This window comes from Aotus nancymaae, unplaced genomic scaffold (assembly GCF_030222135.1).
Source record: "Aotus nancymaae isolate 86718 unplaced genomic scaffold, 86718_ANA_hifiasm-v0.15.2.pri h1tg000016l, whole genome shotgun sequence".
In the NCBI taxonomy this organism is placed as follows: domain Eukaryota; kingdom Metazoa; phylum Chordata; class Mammalia; order Primates; family Aotidae; genus Aotus; species Aotus nancymaae.
Genome location: NW_026988428.1, coordinates 41,408,177 through 41,426,462, shown reverse-complemented (window position 1 = coordinate 41,426,462; position 18,286 = coordinate 41,408,177). Strand labels below are relative to the sequence as shown.

General features: G+C 48.1%; 2 protein-coding genes and 1 non-coding gene across 3 annotated transcripts in view; 2 read left to right on the top strand and 1 right to left on the bottom strand.

Annotated features, from left to right (window-relative positions):
• The first annotated feature begins 290 nt into the window (after positions 1-290).
• AVIL (advillin) overlaps positions 291-18,286 on the top strand; it is a 21,979-nt gene continuing 3,983 nt past the window's right edge. Inside the window, exons 1-18 of the mRNA XM_012469780.2 lie at positions 291-396; positions 3,274-3,358; positions 4,785-4,859; positions 5,592-5,788; positions 7,785-7,893; positions 7,986-8,096; positions 8,359-8,561; positions 9,022-9,100; positions 9,218-9,316; positions 10,361-10,514; positions 10,616-10,716; positions 11,173-11,310; positions 11,411-11,569; positions 12,661-12,840; positions 15,283-15,428; positions 15,561-15,705; positions 16,582-16,770; positions 17,701-17,769. Coding sequence (XP_012325203.2) covers positions 3,293-3,358; positions 4,785-4,859; positions 5,592-5,788; positions 7,785-7,893; positions 7,986-8,096; positions 8,359-8,561; positions 9,022-9,100; positions 9,218-9,316; positions 10,361-10,514; positions 10,616-10,716; positions 11,173-11,310; positions 11,411-11,569; positions 12,661-12,840; positions 15,283-15,428; positions 15,561-15,705; positions 16,582-16,770; positions 17,701-17,769 — 2,220 coding nt within the window. The 5' untranslated portion in view covers positions 291-396; positions 3,274-3,292. The remainder of the gene's footprint in view (positions 397-3,273; positions 3,359-4,784; positions 4,860-5,591; positions 5,789-7,784; positions 7,894-7,985; positions 8,097-8,358; positions 8,562-9,021; positions 9,101-9,217; positions 9,317-10,360; positions 10,515-10,615; positions 10,717-11,172; positions 11,311-11,410; positions 11,570-12,660; positions 12,841-15,282; positions 15,429-15,560; positions 15,706-16,581; positions 16,771-17,700; positions 17,770-18,286) is intronic.
• LOC135275470 (U6 spliceosomal RNA) lies at positions 12,941-13,046 on the top strand. Its single transcript, XR_010343103.1, has one exon. It is a non-coding gene; the product is annotated as a U6 spliceosomal RNA (small nuclear RNA).
• The window catches only part of TSFM (Ts translation elongation factor, mitochondrial), an 18,312-nt gene continuing 14,578 nt past the window's right edge, over positions 14,553-18,286 (bottom strand). The window contains exon 6 of the mRNA XM_012469782.2: positions 14,553-16,377. Coding sequence (XP_012325205.1) covers positions 16,301-16,377 — 77 coding nt within the window. The 3' untranslated portion in view covers positions 14,553-16,300. The remainder of the gene's footprint in view (positions 16,378-18,286) is intronic.

The following is an 18,286-nucleotide window of genomic DNA, read 5'->3' as shown; positions in this document are numbered from 1 at the left end:
ATATGGCAAATTTCAAATCCTTCCACCCTCTTCCCTGCATTATTGATGGGCTGTGTGCACTTTTAAAAAAATCAATTAGATCAGGGCGTGGAGCTGGAGTTAAAAGAGAAAAGAAGCCTTTAGAAGTCTGCTCTTGTTTTGCTGTTTTGAATAGGCACAGATAAAGCTTTCCCTCTGGTTTGAATAAGTCAAGCCCAGTGCTAGATAGGCTCTGATTGGCCAGCACCAGGAAAATGCGGTTAAGATGCAAACACAAGCAAATATAACCCAGTGTCCCTGCGGCCATTACTAAGCTAAGGCAGCAGGACCTAGAGCCTCCTGCTTTGGAGTGGTTCTTCAATACTGCTGCTGCTTACTTGCCGGGAAACTGGGAAGACTGGTGAGCAAGAAGGCAAGGTAAGGTCTCTGATTTTCGGGGGGGCATGCCAGTTAATCCTGAATGAGGAAGAAATGAAAGGAAGAGGAGCTTGAGAGTCCCTTGCCTTGTTTTCTGAGATGAGGCTTTTAAAATGAACCAGGAGTCTGGCCAGTTTTGCAAACTTCTTGTTGAGAAGTAGAAGCCTTTAGAGAGAACCGAACATATAGGGCACATTCTCAAAAGCTGGGAAAGACAGACCCCTTTCACCTATCCTTAGAGAAAGATGGTCTGGAGCAAGGCAGGAGGAGTTAAAACCAGCTTCCTGGCCCACAGAGGTGGCTCACACTTGTAATCCCAGCACTTTGGGAGGCTAGGGCATAAGGATTGCTTGAGCCCAGGAATTGTAACTTGTGACCATCCTGGGCAAAACAGTGAGAGACTCTCTCTACAGAAAATCAAAAAATAGCCAGGTGTGGTGGTGGACACCTGTGGCCCCAGCTTCTCAGGAGGCTGAGGCGGGAGGATCACTTGAGCCCAGGAGGTGGAGATTGAAGTGAGCTGTGATCATACCACTGCACTCCAGCCTGGGTGACAGAGTGAGACCCCGCCTCAAAAACAACAACAAAACAGCTTCCTCTGCTCAGGGTCCATCCATAAGGGCATCTCTGAGAATTAAAGGCCACTGGCTTTTAACCTGAAATTTCAAAACTGTACTCCCACAAGGGGTTTCACAGACCTCTTAAAGGATACTGAATTAGAATTAGGGAGGAGAGAAGGAGAGACCCAGCTTTGGTAGACTTCGATGTCAGAATTGTGTTTTCCGTGTGTTCCAGTGTGGCAGGAAGTCCCTTCCTGGAGCTTATCCTCTCTTGCATTTGGGGTGCCTACGCCAGTGAGCTCCTTAATTCCTAAATTCCTGCTGGGAAATGGGACAGGATTCAGCCTCTGAGGCTCACAGTCCTAATTAATGCTGGCTTTTACCAAAGTGACAGTTCTCTATCTCCAAGGAATGAATTCACTGGCCCTTGTCCCCTTCCGCTAGTTGGCTAATGGCTTTTGCCTTTAATACCTGCTACATAGGGTCTGAAGAAAACCCAAACACCATATTATCCTGGCAATTCTGAGCAGCACAGGGTGGGGCAGCACAAGTCATCAAATCAAATTCTCAAACACTGGCTGCTCCACACCACTGCCTTGCTTTATTCCTGCTATAGCAGTAGACAAAGGGAGTTTGCTTTGTGCTTTATGGTTTGTTTGTTTGTTTGTTTGTTTGCCAAAGTCCATACTAGATAATGGTACATGTTTTCCAAACTTGGCTTTGTCCATCAAGGTTCACGAAAAGAATGGTCAGACATGTTCCTCTTAACAAGCGCAGTATGTCCCCACATAGCAAAAATCCATACAGTCCTTTGTGGGTGAAAATTTTTAAATGTTATGTAAATCCATCAACCTCATCCTTTTTCCTTTGCTTCTTGAGAGAAATTAATCTAGCTTACATTAATTATTCATGTCATTAGATTTCAAGCTCCCTGAGAGCAAGAAGTAGGTATTTTACTTTTATAAAGCCTCTACGTGACCGTGGACATGGGTAGGTCCTTCATTACCCAAGATGCTCCTTGAGTACAGATGGTGCACGACCCACACAGACTCAGATCTTTACCACTTCCTCCCTCTCCCCACCCTGACTTGCTCAGTCCTGAAGGAACTGGAGACGTCTAAGTGTCTGAGGTTCACACTTCCACAGAGAAGCTTGGGTCTGTGTGGGAGGGAGAGAGGAAGCCATCTGTCTGCAGGCCAGACCAGACCACACCCTGCTGGCACCCAGAACCCTTTGTCCCAGGCCCGCCCTGCCATTTTATTTTCCTTTGCATCTGGAAAGCACAGGGAATATAATAGTCATATGACAAAAGAGGGAAGGGTTGAGTTTTACAATAGTTTACTTAAAAAAAAAAAAAAGAGGCCGGGCGCGGTGGCTCAAGCCTGTAATCCCAGCACTTTGGGAGGCCGAGGCGGGTGGATCACGAGGTCGAGAGATCGAGACCATCCTGGTCAACATTGTGAAACCCCGTCTCTATTAATACAAAAAAATTAGCTGGGCACGGTGGCGCGTGCCTGTAATCCCAGCTACTCAGGAGGCTGAGGCAGGAGAATTGCCTGAACCCAGGAGGCGGAGGTTGCGGTGAGCCGAGATCGCGCCATTGCACTCCAGCCTGGGTGACAAGAGCGAGACTCCGTCTCAAAAAAAAAAAAAAAAAAAAAAAAAAAAAAAAAAGATAAAAGCCAAAGAGGAGGTCAAAGTTGACTGTGGATAAGGACTTGCAAGCAGGGAACTTGGAAAGAATTAGAGGGAATGAGAGTGAGAGAAGGCAACTCAGTTTGCAAATACTTTTTCTGACTAGCTTTTCTGTCCAAATGCCACTGAACTTAGATTGGTTTAGGAAGGGCTGTAGTACATCAAAGTGGCTAGAAGCACAGGTTTGGGGATCAGATAAGGATTTCATTCTAGAGTGTGATCTTGTGCAAGTTATTCAGCCTTTCTAAACCTCAAATTCATACAATGTAAGATGAAGAAAATCACCTTCTGAAAATTAGAGATAACATATGCAAAGTGAATCAATACAGGGCTTAACGTATTTACCACCCCTGTGGTAAATAACCATGACATGACCAGAGCTCTTTAGGGCAGTGGTAGGTGAGAAGCAGAACTCATGGATGGTAATCCCCAGGTCAGCCAGGCTTACTATGTGCACTTGAACAAGTCGTTGCCCCCATCATTGTGAAATGGTGCAGGGATACACCATGAAGGTGTGGCAGGATGGCTGATAAGAGACTGGGAAGTAACTTAGCAGAAAAACTGGATTGATGTCCACTGTGGTGAAGGGCGTCATCTCCCCTCTTGCTCTGTGACATTTCAGTCCTGGAAAGACAAGCACCATGTCTCTGAGCAGTGCCTTCAGGGCTGTGGACAACGACCCTGGGATCATCGTCTGGAGAATAGAGGTGAGCTGGGCTGGAGGCACCTTAATTATGACCATGGGCATCTGGAAGCAGAGTCTGGCTGCCTGGGGCTGCTAGGCAACAGCCCACCAGCACCCCTTAGCCTGTGGTTTGAGGACAGTGAGAGGCACCATCAAAGTACTTGTTTCCCATCCTTCACCTCTCCTAGGTGCTCAAAGCAGGTGGTTGGCAGGTGGAGGAAATGCTCAGCCCCAGAGAACAGGGCTTCAGGCAAAAACAAGCTTGTCCTTTATCCAGCCACCTGCTCAGTAAGTCTGCACTTGCAGGAAATGCCCTAGAAAGACAGGTGGGACCTACCCAGCAGACTCCTGGTGGCTTCCATCAGAGAAATGGAACATGTCTTCCACAGGGCACCCTGGCTCCTATAAAGTATGGGGAGAACTGAGGGGGCACTGCAGAGATGAGGCACTGTTCATCCCATCTCCACTTGGGCTTGAGCCCCTCTGGGTGGCTGTGAGCTCCAGCAATCCATAGCTGAGAACCACCCTGGCCTGGGTAGCTCCACCTGCCAGATATGAGGATTCCTCCCAACCCCCGCCCCAGACCAGTCAGTTGCTGCTACATAAAACCCAGAGGTGATGCCTCACTTCACTATCCTCAGCCAGGAGGGGGAGTCAGCTCTCCAGGAAGCGTCGCAGAGACTGTGAGGCCCAGGTCACTTCCATTGTTTTAAGACTTCCAGTTTCCTTAAAAACTAACAGGTACTAAAACAGGGTTACCAGATTTGCAGTATATTTAACATTTAACACATTTTATGTAGAACACACATAAGTATGGCTGCAAGTTTCCCACACCTGGAGAGAGTAATGAAAATCTACATCGAGGGTGTGTGAACAGCCTTCCAGGGCCAAGCCATACATGCAGTAACAAATCAGAGCCCTGACCCAGACTCCAAATATAAGACACTTGGCACAGAGCCCTGCTGACCGCTGGCACTCCCCAAACGTTATCCTCCACCTCCCACAGCCCCACAGAATCCAAGTGTTCTTTCCTACATGGGCCTGGGCCAGCACCCAGCGGTCAGCATTGGGAAGAGTGTTGGAGGAGCTGGCACAACGGCTCAGAGAAGGGTTTGTACTTGGTCGTTTATATCCAGCAAAGGGCTGGAGGTGGCTCACAGGCTTCCCACAACAGAATGAGATGAGACCGGGTGGGAAGTCAAGAGGAGAATAGGGTGAGGGGAAAGCAGGATAGGGACCCAGATTCAGATCCGGGGTGATGTAAGCAGAGCTCACAGAGGCCAGAGGGGTGGCCACATTAACCCTGTGGCTGGCTGCCTCTCGTCCTATAAGGTCATCAGGAACATCTTTCCTTCTCCCTACCACCTGCACCAAATGACAGACAGGGAGGCTTGTGGGGAAGTGAGGCAGGAGGGGATGCAGCCTACACCCACCCCTTGTCCTTCCAGAAAATGGAGCTGGCGCTGGTGCCCGTGAGTGCCCATGGCAACTTCTATGAGGGGGACTGCTACGTCATCCTCTCGGTGAGCACCCTCCTCCCCACTCCTGTGAGCTTCTCCCCTCGGGCCAGTTCTTGAGCTCTACAGAGAGATATGCTGGTGAGGGAAGGAAGGCAGGCAGTCCCTGGTATCCATCTCAATGGTTCCTCAGTGCTATGCAAAGCAGACCTCCAGTCTGACTACCAAAGGCCATCATTAGGCCTGAGGTTTTAATTCCGCATCAAAGGATGTGGGGAGGGCCCTCTGTCTGAACCTCAGTGAGCCACCTACAAGCAGCACTTCTCCCAGGCCTAGCCCCACATTAAAGTGGTGTGGAAGAATGCCAGATAAAGGCAAGGCCTGTCTCCAGCCTCAAAGTGCTCATCCCCATGGAGGAGACTCACATGAATGGTGCTGACAGGGCCATACAGTTGTACCAATCAGCACTGTGCCAGCTGTGTGAGTGCAAGGGGCCAAGGGGACCTGTGAGGTAAGCTGAAACCCGGCTGGGAAAAGATGCCCGTTGGTTTCTATTTATTTGGGGAACAACAAGCTGTCAACTTTCCCCAAATGTGGGGAACATTTGGGCTGCCAAAGTTTATGCCATGATTGCAGGTCTGCTCAGGATGCCAGGGCGGCTCCTGCATCCACTGCAGGAGAGAGAGCCCTGAGTCTGCCAAGGGCAGGCACATGTGCTGCATTCTCCTCAAGCCAGAGGGGCAGCAGCAAAGGGGCGGTGAGCTGGCCCCTGACCTGATCTCTCTGGCTACATCCCAGACCCGGAGAGTGGCCAGTCTCCTATCCCAGGACATCCACTTCTGGATCGGGAAGGACTCCTCCCAGGATGAGCAGAGCTGCGCAGCCATCTACACCACACAGCTGGACGACTACCTGGGAGGCAGCCCTGTACAGCACCGAGAGGTCCAGTACCATGAGTCAGACACCTTCCGTGGCTACTTCAAGCAGGGCATCATGTGAGTAGGGGTGCACAGAGAAGGGACAGAAACAGCAGTTTACAGAAGATGAAACCCAAAAGGCCAAAATGCATATGAAAAAAGTAATCAGAGAAATGCAAATCAAAACAAAGCTGTCACTTCCGCCTACTGGAGTAGCAAATTAAACAGCTGGGAGATGCCAAGTGTTGGCAAGGCTATGGGGAAATAGGAGCCCTTGTGCCCTGCTGGTGGAAGTGTGGACTAGCACAGAATCCTGGAGAGTAGTCAGGGCCACCTGCAAATCCCACTCTTCGTGTGTAACTCACAGAAACTTTCACATACCCAGGTCCATAAGGGCATGTGGACCAGACTGTTCATAGCAGCCTCATTAATGGTGTTAGGAATCTGCAGGCAACATAGGTGTCCATCACTGGAAGACTGGACATGGACACCACGGAGTAGTATGCAGGAGCCAGAAGCAACAGACACACACCTTAACACAGGACAGAGCTCACAACATGGTGCTTAGCAGGACAGGCTGGGCATGGTGGCTCACGCCTGTAATCTCAACACTTTGGGAGGCTGACACAGGAGGATCACTTGAGCCCAGGAGTTTGAGACTAGCCTAGGACACATAGTGAGACCCCCCACTCCATCTCTACAAAAAATGTTTTGTTAAAAACCTAGTCAGAGGGGCTGGGCGCGGTGGCTCATGCCTGTAATCCCAGCACTTTGGGAGGCCGAGGCGGGTGGATCACGAGGTCAAGAGATCGAGACCATCCTGGTCAACACGGTGAAACCCCGTCTCCACTAAAAATACAAAAAATTAGCTGGGCATGGTGGTGCATGCCTGTAATCCCAGCTACTCAGGAGGCTGAGGCAGGAGAATTGCCTGAACCCAGGAGGCGAAGGTTGCGGTGAGCCAAGATTGCGCTATTGCACTCCAGCCTGGGTAACAAAAGCGAAACTCCGTCTCAAAAGAAAAAAAGAGAAAAAAAGCCTAGCCAGGCATGGTGGTGGTGCACTCCTGTAGTCCTAGCTACTCTGTGAGCTGAGGTTATCAAGCCCTCCATTATCAAGCCTGCAGTCCCTGATGAGCATCACTTGAGACTGGGAGGTCAAGGCTGCAATGAGCCATGATTGCACTACTGAACTCTAGCCTGGGTGACAGAGTGAGACCCTGTCTTTGAAAAAAAAAGGTGGTGGGGAGGGCACAGTTTACTAGAATGAAAATAAAAACAACAGAATGGAAGCATACATGGGGGAAGGAGTGGAAGTAGGGCATGCAGGTAAAGGGAATACACAGACACATAACACAAGAGAGGGAGTGCAGGTCGATGATGATGTTTCATCAATTGAGAACTTTAACTCAAAACTTTGCCCTTGACATTAAAACGAAAAGAGGAATTCCAATGAGCTTGAGAATTGTGAGGCCGGGCCAAGATCAGCTTCTTGCAGGTCGGCAGTCTCCACTGACCGAGGCCCTTCTGGGCACAGAGGACCACACTGAGCCACTAGGGAACCCCAGGACAAAGCCCCTCTGCTCCAGGGTTACCTTCTGAATTCCCTTAAAGTGCAGGACCCCTGGATCAGAGGCTGGGCTGGGCTGTGCCAGGGTTGGGGAGCTGATTCCGAGCATAGGTGGTCTTAAGGCTGTCGAGTCATTAATGCTTCTGCTGCAGCCCAACTTGTGCCCCTCTTGAAGTGACACACTGACATTCAGACAGTTCCTGGAACAAAACAAGCCCTCTGTGCTGTAGGGGTCTTCATCACTGATGTCTCCACTGCCTGGAGCACTATTCCTCTGAGTATTGGTTCATTTACCCTGTAGTATCTCAGCTCAAATGTCACTTCCTCTCTACCAGAAAGTCACTCACCCAGTCTACTTGTAGGGCAGCAGCCGCCACTGTCTGTATTTACCTTGCTGATGTACTGTCATCATCACACGAGTGAGGCTGCATCTGTGTAATTCACCACTGTCTCCCAGATCCTAGCACATAGCAGGCACTCTAATAACCAATGGATGTTCCCTCAGCTACAAGAAGGGGGGTGTCGCCTCTGGTATGAAGCACATGGAGACCAACACCTACAATGTGAAGCGGCTGCTACATGTGAAGGGGAAGAGAAACATCAGGGCCACCGAGGTCAGTCCTGCACACTGTCCACCCCGGGCCCAGGGCTTCTCCACCTGGCACCTAAGAATTCCTCCTGAAAAATGTTTACCCCTCATCTACAGGTGGAAATGAGCTGGAACAGTTTCAACCGAGGTGATGTTTTCTTGCTGGACCTTGGGAAAGTCATCATCCAATGGAATGGCCCAGAGAGCAACAGTGGGGAGCGCCTGAAGGTATGGCTTCCTAGCCTTAGCACTCTCAAGTTCCTCTTTCTTCTTCTCTCCATGCTGGCTCTTCCCCAAGAATCAAGGTGGAGCCCTGCCTTTGAGTGGAATCTGTCTTGGAGACAGGCCAGGTGTGTGAGTTTATGACTCACCCTGGACTCTTCAGCATCCTAATAACTCCTGTGTCTGGGATCTAGGCTGCTTTCCCCAAAGACATCAGGCAGAAAGGGGTCCCAGAGGAGCTGAAGGCTTCCTTGGGCTTCTTTGACAGGCTATGCTTCTGGCAAAGGATATTCGAGACAGGGAGCGAGGGGGCCGTGCTGAAATAGGAGTGATCGAGGGAGACAAGGAGGCAGCCAGCTCAGAGCTGATGAAGGTCCTTCAGGACACCCTTGGCCGACGCTCCATTATCAAGCCTGCAGTCCCTGATGAGATCACAGATCAGCAGCAGAAATCAAATATCATGTTGTATCAGTGAGTAGCTAAACCTGACTTTAGCTGGAAGCTGGGGTCGGGGGGAAGGTGTCCCCTAGAACACCAGCCACCTCTGCTTGGCTCCTTGTTTTGGATGTAGCCATCTGGTTTTCTTCTCAGTCCTTTCCAAATGCAGCTCCTAGGAAGCTTGGAGATCCCCTGCTCAAGGAGGCTGTTGTTCTTGTTAACAACTCTCCTGATCTCTTGAGGAGGCCTTTCCTTTACTCTGGCTTACACATGCCCAGGGATGTGGAAGGGATAATGTTTGGGAGAGAGATGAACAAAAGTCTCCACCAAAGAAAAGAGTCTGCACATTCCTGTCCTCACTCAAGCCATGACTATCTTAAGAAGTCACACTCTACCCAGAAACTCCAAACTAAAACAAACCAGAACAATATCTAGTTGACTACAAGATGTTTTATAGAGGAAAAGGCACAGGCTAACCTCTCCCCTTCTCCAGTGTCTCAGATTCAGCTGGGCAGCTGGAGGTCACAGAGGTAGCAACGAGGCCTCTGGTCCAGGACTTACTGAACCATGATGTAAGTAGAGTTTGGGTGGACTTAGCTTCGGGTAGCCAGACCTGCTTCAGAAGCAGACCCTAAGCAAGAATCTTCCTTCTGATCTTGAGCAACCATACCTATCTCTGACTGCTTTAGGACTGCTACATCCTGGACCAAAGTGGAACCAAGATATACGTGTGGAAAGGAAAAAGAGCCACGAAGGCTGAAAAACAGGCAGCCATGTCTAAAGCACTGGTAGGAGCTACAGATATGCAATACTGTTCAAATAATTCTGCTAAGAGCACTCCAGATGTGTCATTTCACAGAACCATGCTAGGCATTTGAGCATATAATATTGTGGTTACACACATGGACTGCAGAGTCAGACAGACAAACTGGGATTCAAATTCAGGTTTTGCCTTTTCCGGCTGAGTGCTCTGGGGAAGACTACTGGGCCTCAGTTTCCCCATATCTAACATGAGGATCATACCCATCTCTTAGGGTCATTGTGAGGATTAAATATCATTTGTAAAGCACTCAGGGCTGAGCGCAGTGGCTCACGCCTATAATCCCAGCGCTTTGGGAGGCCAAGGCAGGCAGATCACCTGTGGTCATGAGTTCAAGACCAGACTGGCCAACATGGTTAAACCCTGTCTCTACTAAAAACACAAAAAAAATTGGCCAGGCATGGTGGCACATGCCTGTAGTCCCAGCTACTTGGCAGGGTGCTAAGACAGGAGAATCACTTGAGTCCAGGAGGCAGAGGTTACAGTGAGCCGAGATCGCACACTGCACTCCAGCCTGGTTGAGAGTAAGACTCTGCCTAAAAAAAAAAAAAAGGCACTCATAACACTATTTGGCACACAGCACCTGCTCAATAAAAGGTGGCTATTATTATTGAAGGAGATATCACTTATCAAGGTTAATGGCCCTGTCCTCAAGGAGCTTATATTTGTGCAGATCCACGCAGATGAACTAAGCAAGATGCATTTACAAAGCAATAAATCAGCAAACAAATGCGATAGAAAGTAAGTACAAAAGTGCTGAAAGAACACAGGATAATCTTCCAAAAAATAATCATAATCACCACAAGCCAATAAAGAGATCCCAAAATGTTCCACTCAGTCATTTTTTTTAGGCAAGTAACTTGGTCCTTAGACAGAAGTGAGTTAGAATCTGACTCTGACTCCCAGAGGGAGGGATCTTATTATGCACCTTCAAAGAGGTGAATTACCAGACAAGCAAAGAACTCAGTATACTCCACGACTGACCTGCCTTTGGGAATGGGTGGCTCTACAGGGCTTCATCAAGATGAAGGGCTACCCCAGCAGCACCAACGTGGAGACTGTCAACGATGGTGCTGAGTCAGCCATGTTCAAGCAGCTGTTCCAGAAGTGGTCAGTAAAGGACCAGACCATGGGCCTGGGGAAAACGTTCAGCATTGGTAAAACTGGTGAGATTGCCCCCAATCATCCTCTCACTGCTGGGTCTCTCTAGAAAGACAGGCACAGACGCTTCTTACTCACTTGGCTTTTCCCAACCCTTTCTCCACAGCTAAAGTTTTCCAGGATAAGTTTGATGTGACTCTGCTACACACGAAGCCAGAGGTAGCTGCCCAGGAAAGAATGGTCGATGATGGCGACGGAAAAGTTGAGGTAGGCCCAATGATTCAAACATCAGGGCAGGCAGCAGCACTCTGGCCTGCTGGGGTCAGGGGTGCAGGTGATTCTGTGTCGGCTTTGCTTTCTCTTTCCCCTTCAGCACCTCAACAACCTTCTGTAAGTCTTGTGAATCTGTAGAGTTTTCAGGGGGGTGAAAGGCACATCCTCAAATATGCTGCTAATATCTCACCTGGAAGATATATTCAAATCATCGCTCAGCCTTGCAAAGACCAAGGCATGATGGGATGCTCCTGACCAGGATGGCCCAGTTAATCTCAGGATTCACATCAAGCAAATGTAATGAGTCCTCACCAGGGGGAGAGGAGCAGAGGGAGAAAGAGAACATGGAGTAAACGTTAGCACCTTCCCCACCTGGATTCTCTCTTTAGCGTGGCCCATCCCCCTCCCAGCCCCCCATCTCTGGAAAATGGTGTCTCCTTCTATGCCCAGGTCTGGAGAATTGAGAACCTGGAGCTGGTCCCCGTGGAATATCAATGGTATGGCTTCTTTTATGGGGGAGACTGTTATCTGGTCCTCTACACATATGAGGTGAACGGGAAGCCGCATTACATCTTGTACATCTGGCAGGTAGGCCTGTCACAGGCTTCAGCTTTGGATCCTGATACGTCCTCTGGCCACTGAGCTGGGGCAGGAAGCATGGGTCCTTCATGTCCTCTCACCATTGCAGGGCCGCCACGCCTCACAGGATGAGCTGGCAGCCTCAGCATTCCAGGCAGTGGAGGTGGATCGGCAGTTTGATGGGGCCGCTGTGCAGGTTCGAGTCAGGATGGGGACGGAACCACGCCACTTCATGGCCATCTTCAAAGGGAAGCTAGTTATCTTTGAGGTGAGGATGCTCTGATAAAATTACACCATGAGCTGGAATGTTCCAAACTAACAAACCAGCATGGGGCTGTTGGAGAGGAGAGGAGGGATGGGGTAGGGAGTAAGACTTGTACTAGACACAGAAAGAAGAGGGTTAATCCCTCTAAGACAGTCAAGTGAATCCCTACTGCCTAGGGCTTCAAGTCTGAACCCCTATCTAATTATGTTCAAGGTCTTTCATAACCTGACCCATTTACCTGTGCAGGTACACTGCCCTCAGCTCCCTAACCTGCCCCTTCCACTCCAGTCAGGTGGGTCTCCTCATTTGACCTCACATGTGCCATACCATGCCCCTCCCACTGCAGATGTGCCCGTTCTTTCTTTTTTTTTTTTAAATGGAGTCTCACTCTGTTGCCCAGACTGGAGTGCAGTGGCGCGATCTCAGCTCACTGCAACCTCCACCTCCAGGGTTCAAGCGATTCTCCTGCCTCAGCTTCCCAAGTAGCTGGGACTACAGGAGCCCGCCAACACGCCAGGCTAATTTTTGTATTTTTAGTAGAGATGGGGTTTCACTATGTTGGGCAGGCTAGTATTAAACTCCTGACCTTGTGATCCACCCGCCTCGGCCTCCCAAAGTGCTGGGATTGCAGGTGTGAGCCACCACGCTGGCCCAGATGTGCCCTTTCAAATTCAAGTCCCACTTCTTCTATGAAGCCCTGGCTGAGGCACTACCAAGCAATGTCACGTGCTTGATATCACACAAATTTGGGGTCAAGTCCTAGCCTTGTCATATACTAGTCAAGTTTCTAAGTCTCAGTTTCCTCATCTGTACTGTAGAATAATAACATCTACTTCATAGAGTTATCATGAGGATCAGTGAAATAATGTAGGTAAAGCACCAGTCACAGAGCCTGGCATGTGATAAAGTTCTCAGAATGAAAGCTGTTATTATTGGTACCATAACTCTAGCAAGCCCTGACCCTTTCCAGTGAGCCTAGAAGCTTCTCAAGGGCAAACACAGCATCACAACATTCACGTTCCCCACAACAGCTTGTCTAACACTTTGCTCACACGGTGCTCCTTAAATCTGGACTCCGCTTTTTTTCTCTCTAGGGCGGGACTTCCAAGAAGGGAAATGCCGAGCCCGACCCTCCAGTAAGACTCTTCCAAATTCGTGGAAATGACAAATCTAACACCAAAGCAGTGGAGGTTCCAGCCTTTGCCTCCTCCCTAAACTCCAATGATGTCTTTCTGCTGCGAACTCAGGCAGAACACTACCTGTGGTATGGCAAGGTAGGATGGCTGGGCCCAGGGGTCAGACCAGCCCCTCGGAGCCCAGACCCACACTCCCCTCCTCCTGTCAGCAAGGTCAGAGGACCTAGAGTAGGCTGGAGTGCTCACTTCAGCAGCACATATACTAAAATTGGAACGATACAGAGAAGATTAGCATGGTCCCTGCGCAAGGATGGCATGCAAATCATGAAGCATTCCATATTAAAAAAAGAAAAAAAGTCAGGTGCGGTGTCTGTAATCCCAGCATTTTGGGAGGCGAAGGTAGGCAAATCATGAGATCAGGAGTTTGAGATCAGCCTGGCCAACATGAAAACACATCTCTACTAAAAATACAAAAATTAGCTGGGCGTGGTGGTGCATGCCTGTAGTCCCAGCTACTTGGGAGGCTGAGGCAGAAGAATCGCTTGAACCTGGGAGGCAGAAGTTGCAGTGAGCTGAGATCATGCCACTGCACTCAGCCTGAGTGACAGAGTGAGACTCCATCTCAAAAAAAAAAAAAAATAGGCTAGAGCAGTCCTCAAAAAGAGAAGCCTTTTTCCTAAGTAATCTTCAAAGGGATCACCAACATTCCCCACAATCAGACTGCAATTAGAAGCTCACTGAAAGCCCTGCTTACACCCAGCAGACATCTCATAAACTTCTATGCAGATGGAGGCTGGATAAGTCAATCTTCCCATGTGAGTTTGGTGGACTCTAACAGACAGGCACTAATACAGAACAAAAATACAAAATATGAAGTCAATTCATATTGCAATAGTGCATGACAATACACTAGGCCAGGTGCCGTGAATCACACCTGTAATCACAGCATTTTGGGAGGCCAAGGCAGGTGGATAATGAGGTCAGGAGTTCAAGACCAGCCTAGCCAGCCTGGTAAAACACCATCTCTACTAAAAATACAAAAAATTAACCAGGCATGGTGGTGCTCGCCTGTAATCCCAGCTACTCATGAGGCAGAGGCAGGAAAATTGCTTGAATCTGGCAGGTAGAGGTTGCAGTGAGCCAAGATTGCGCCACTGCACTCCAACCTGGGTGACACAGCAAGACTCCGTCTCAAGAAAAATAAAATAACATATGCTAAAATTGTTTTACAAAAAAGAATTGAATAGGGAAAGATGCTTAACATCGTGAGTCACTAGGGAGATGCAAATCAAAATTACAATGAGATAACCACTACACATCTTTTAGAATGGCTAAAAAAATTTGTCAACATAGAATGTGAGCAAAGATGCGGAGCAACAGGAATTTTCATGCACTGCTGGCAGGACTGCAAAATGGTACAGCTTTTAGAAAACATTTCCACAGTTTTCTTTTTTTTGTTGTTGTTGACACAGTCTCATGCTGTTGCCCAAGCTGGTGCAATCTCGGATCACTGCAACTTCCGCCTCCTGGGTTCAAGTGATTCTCCTGCCTCAGTTTCCCAAGTAACTGGGATTACAGGCATGTGCCACCACACCCAGCTAATTTTTGTATTCTGAGTACAGACAAGGTTTCACCATGTTGCCCAGGCTGGTCTTAAACTCCTGACCTCAGATGATCCACCCTCCTCAGTTTCCAAAAGTACTGGGATTACAGGGGTGAGCCACTGCACCCAGTTAACACTTTCTCATAAAGTTAAAGTAAATGATCCATACATTGCTGGATCATTTACCATATGATCCAGCAATCCTACTTCTAGGTATTAAGTAAAATAACAAAAACCTTTGCACAAATGTTTATAACACCTTTATTCATAATCGGAAACAACCCAATAGATAAACAGTAGTACATCCACATGATGGAATGCTACTCAGCAATAAAAAGGGATGAGCCACTGGTAAACACAACAGAGATCTCCAATGCATTCTGCGAAGAAAAAGAAGCCAGACTCAAAGGCTAAATATTGTATGACTCTATTTATAGCATTCTGGAAAAGGCAAAACTATAGTGATGGAGAATAGATTAGCGGTTACCAGAGGTTAAGGATTCAGGGAGGCTTTGACTCCAAAGGGGTAGCAGCCCCAGATAATTTTGGGACTGAGGAAGAAACTGTTCTGTGCCTTTACTGTGGTGGCACTAACATGATTCTATGTGTTTGTCAAAATTCTTAGAATTGTATGCCACAAGAGTATACTATACTGTACATACTTTAAAAAATAAATTTATACTTTTTCCCAAAAAAAATCAAAAGTAGGTGCTTAAATTCCAACTGAAGCTGAAACAAAGGTGACTTTTGCCAAGACCCACTGTGGGTTTCAGAGCATAGTTCTTTTCTTTGTCCCACACTGTTTTCCTCCCCATTCCCCAGCACTAGAACAAACCTGTGTCTTCCCAGGCTGAGGGACTGTGGCTTGGTAGCTGATTCTGCCTAGCACATTGAGTTATTAGTCTCAGATGCTTCTCTTTCCACATCAAAATGCCCTTTTGCAACTAACACCTGTGCTCTCCTCGCCCCACTCTCAGGGGTCTAGCGGGGACGAGCGGGCAGTGGCTAAGGAGCTGGCCAGCTTTCTCTGTGATGGCAGCGAAAACACTGTGGCCGAGGGCCAGGAGCCAGCCCAGTTCTGGGACCTACTGGGAGGGAAAACTCCCTACGCCAATGATAAAAGGTATGGGAAGACAGCCTCCTCCTCTTCTGGGCTCCCCCTGCCTGCCAGGCTTGTGAATTGCACAAAGGCTAAAACCTCAGTTTTACAAACATTTCTAAGCAGTATGGTGCCCTGAAATGGATTGTATTGCAGACTTCAGCAGGAAATCCTAGATGTCCAGTCTCGTCTCTTTGAATGTTCCAATAAGACTGGCCAATTCATTGTCACTGAGATCACAGACTTCACCCAGGATGACCTGAACCCCAGTGACGTGATGCTCCTAGATACCTGGGACCAGGTAAGACACAGCTGCAGAACTCCAAACATGACAAAGACTCCTATAGTAAGGGTTGTTTGTGTGTAGTATCCCCACCCTAGAATAAACCCAGGGTAGCCCTGGACCATCCCCAACTCAATCAAACCTTTGTCCGTAGTGATCAAAAGAAAGTCTGGGATATTTTTGCCAGGGATAGAGAGAACAGAGTGATGTTTGAAACTCACCATCCTGGGCATTTTCCCAGGATGCTTTGGAAAAATCAAGCTATCCTCTCATCATGCAGTTTTTAATCTTAGGATCAATAGCGATGGACTTCACATGCAGAGGATATGGCCTTTGGGGGAACAAAGGCGATCAGTAGACTATTGTCATGGTCAAGTAAGAGCTACTGTGGGCCCACATAAGGGCACTGGAGTAGGGATGGAGGGATGGTGACAGATTTGACAATGCTTAGGTGGTAAAGTTGGTCAGCCCTGGTGACACACTGGATATGGGGGGTTTCTGCCTTAGGTGACTAGATGGATACTACTTATCAAAAGTGGAGATTCAGATAAATACAAGTTTAGTAAAGAAGAGCTACATCTTGAGGGTGTTATCTTTAAGGTGCTTAGAGCAGTCAAGAGGATATGTTCTGCAAGAAGTTGTGTTCAGGAAGCTGAAGTTCAGAGACAGCTCCGATTTGGAAATGCAGATCTGGAAGATACATACAGCAATTAAAATGATGAAGAACAAGCTGATTCTGGGAAAACCTTTCTTTGCTGAACAAATTATGCTGAGAAAGTTTTCTGAGGCTGTGAATTGCTCATGAAAGAAAGGGGAAAGACAGGGTAGTGTGTATGATCTAGTACTTAGTTCTTGCTATGAACACAGTAACATATGAAATCTCTCCCGTAACAGGTGTTCTTGTGGATTGGGGCTGAGGCCAATGCCACAGAGAAGGAGAGTGCCCTTGCCACAGCGCAGCAGTACCTGCACACTCACCCCAGTGGCCGAGATTCCGACACACCAATCCTGATCATTAAACAGGGGTTTGAGCCTCCCATCTTCACAGGCTGGTTCCTGGCCTGGGACCCTAACATTTGGAGTGTAAGAAAAGAGAGTGGTAGCTTAGAACTAACAGCTCATCGGGAAGGTGGGGTACTGATTCACGGCTCAATGAAACCAGGACCTCATTTCCCTACTCCCATCCTACTCCCTGCATTTTACTTTTCTCCTCTTTTTCACCTGCCACTGCAGTAAGTCCAGGTAGATAATTCACAGCAGGTCTCAGCAATAAGCAGTGTGAAATATAAACAGTTTATAAACTGTATCCATACACATCATCTTTTTGAACTTCGCTATAATCCTGATAGCCAGTAGAAGTATTGTTTCCTGTTTTATTGATAAGGAAGCTAAGATGATAAGTTATTTGTCTAAAGTCACAGTTAAGCAAGAGAAAGCCAGGTTTCCTGACTCCTAATCAAGCAGCTCTTTTTTTTTTTTTTTTTTTTGGAGATGGAGTTTCGCTCTCGTCACCCAGGCTGGAGTGCAATGGCATGATCTCGGCTCACTGCAACCCCTGCCTCCTGGGTTCAAGCAATTCTCCTGCCTCAGCTTCCCAAGTAGCTGGGATTACAGGCATGCACCACCACGCCTGGCTAATTTTCGTATTTTTAGTAGAGATGGGGTTTCACCATGTTAGGCTGGTCTCGAGCCCCTGACCTCAGGTGATCCACCCGCCTCGGCCTCCCAAAGTGCTGGGATAACAAGGCGTGAGCCACCGCGCCTGGCTTCAACTGCTCTTTCTTAAATCTTATAGGGAGGACTGAGGGGTTACCATCAAAGAATGTACGTTATGTTTAAGCACCTTTTAAGCCTGCATGGACCCAAAAGGGGGTATTTTCATTTTTACTTATCCTTGAAATGTCTTCTGAATCCCTGGCTTTTTTGTTTTTCTTGAAGACACAGACCAGGCCTAAGATGTCCCTCCCCCTATAAGAAAGACCTCATCCTGTGTTTTCTATCTCTTCTTCTTAGGCAGGAAAATCATATGAACAATTAAAAGAAGAGCTGGGAGATGCTGCTGCTATCATGCGAATCACCACTGTAAGTCGGTTTTGCTCTTGGAGAAGGCAGCCATACAGGCAACCAGAGTCAGAAAGAACCTGGAAATGCTACAAATGCTCATGGGCAAAACTCATGTCCTCCTTAGTATTACCATCGTTGTCTGTTTTGATGTAAAGATTTTTTGTAATCAATAGAAGAGCAGGTCTCAGAGCCAAGTTCCTTATTTTCCTGACTTCCAGGTTTTCAAATAGACTTGCTGTTTAAAAACAACAAAAATGGGGTTTTTCACACCTGTAATCCCAGCACATTGGGAGGCCAAGGCGGGTGGATCACCTAAGGTCAGGAGTCTGAGACCAGCCTGACCAATATGGTGAAACCCCATCTCTACTAAAAATATGAAAATTGGCCTGGGGGTTGGTGGTGGTGGCGTGTGCCTGTAGTCCCAGCTATTCAGGAGGCTGAGACAGGAGAACTGCTTGAACCCAGGAGGCCGAGGTTGCATTAAGCTGAGATCACACCACTGCACACTCCAGCCTGGGTGACAGAGCAAGACTCC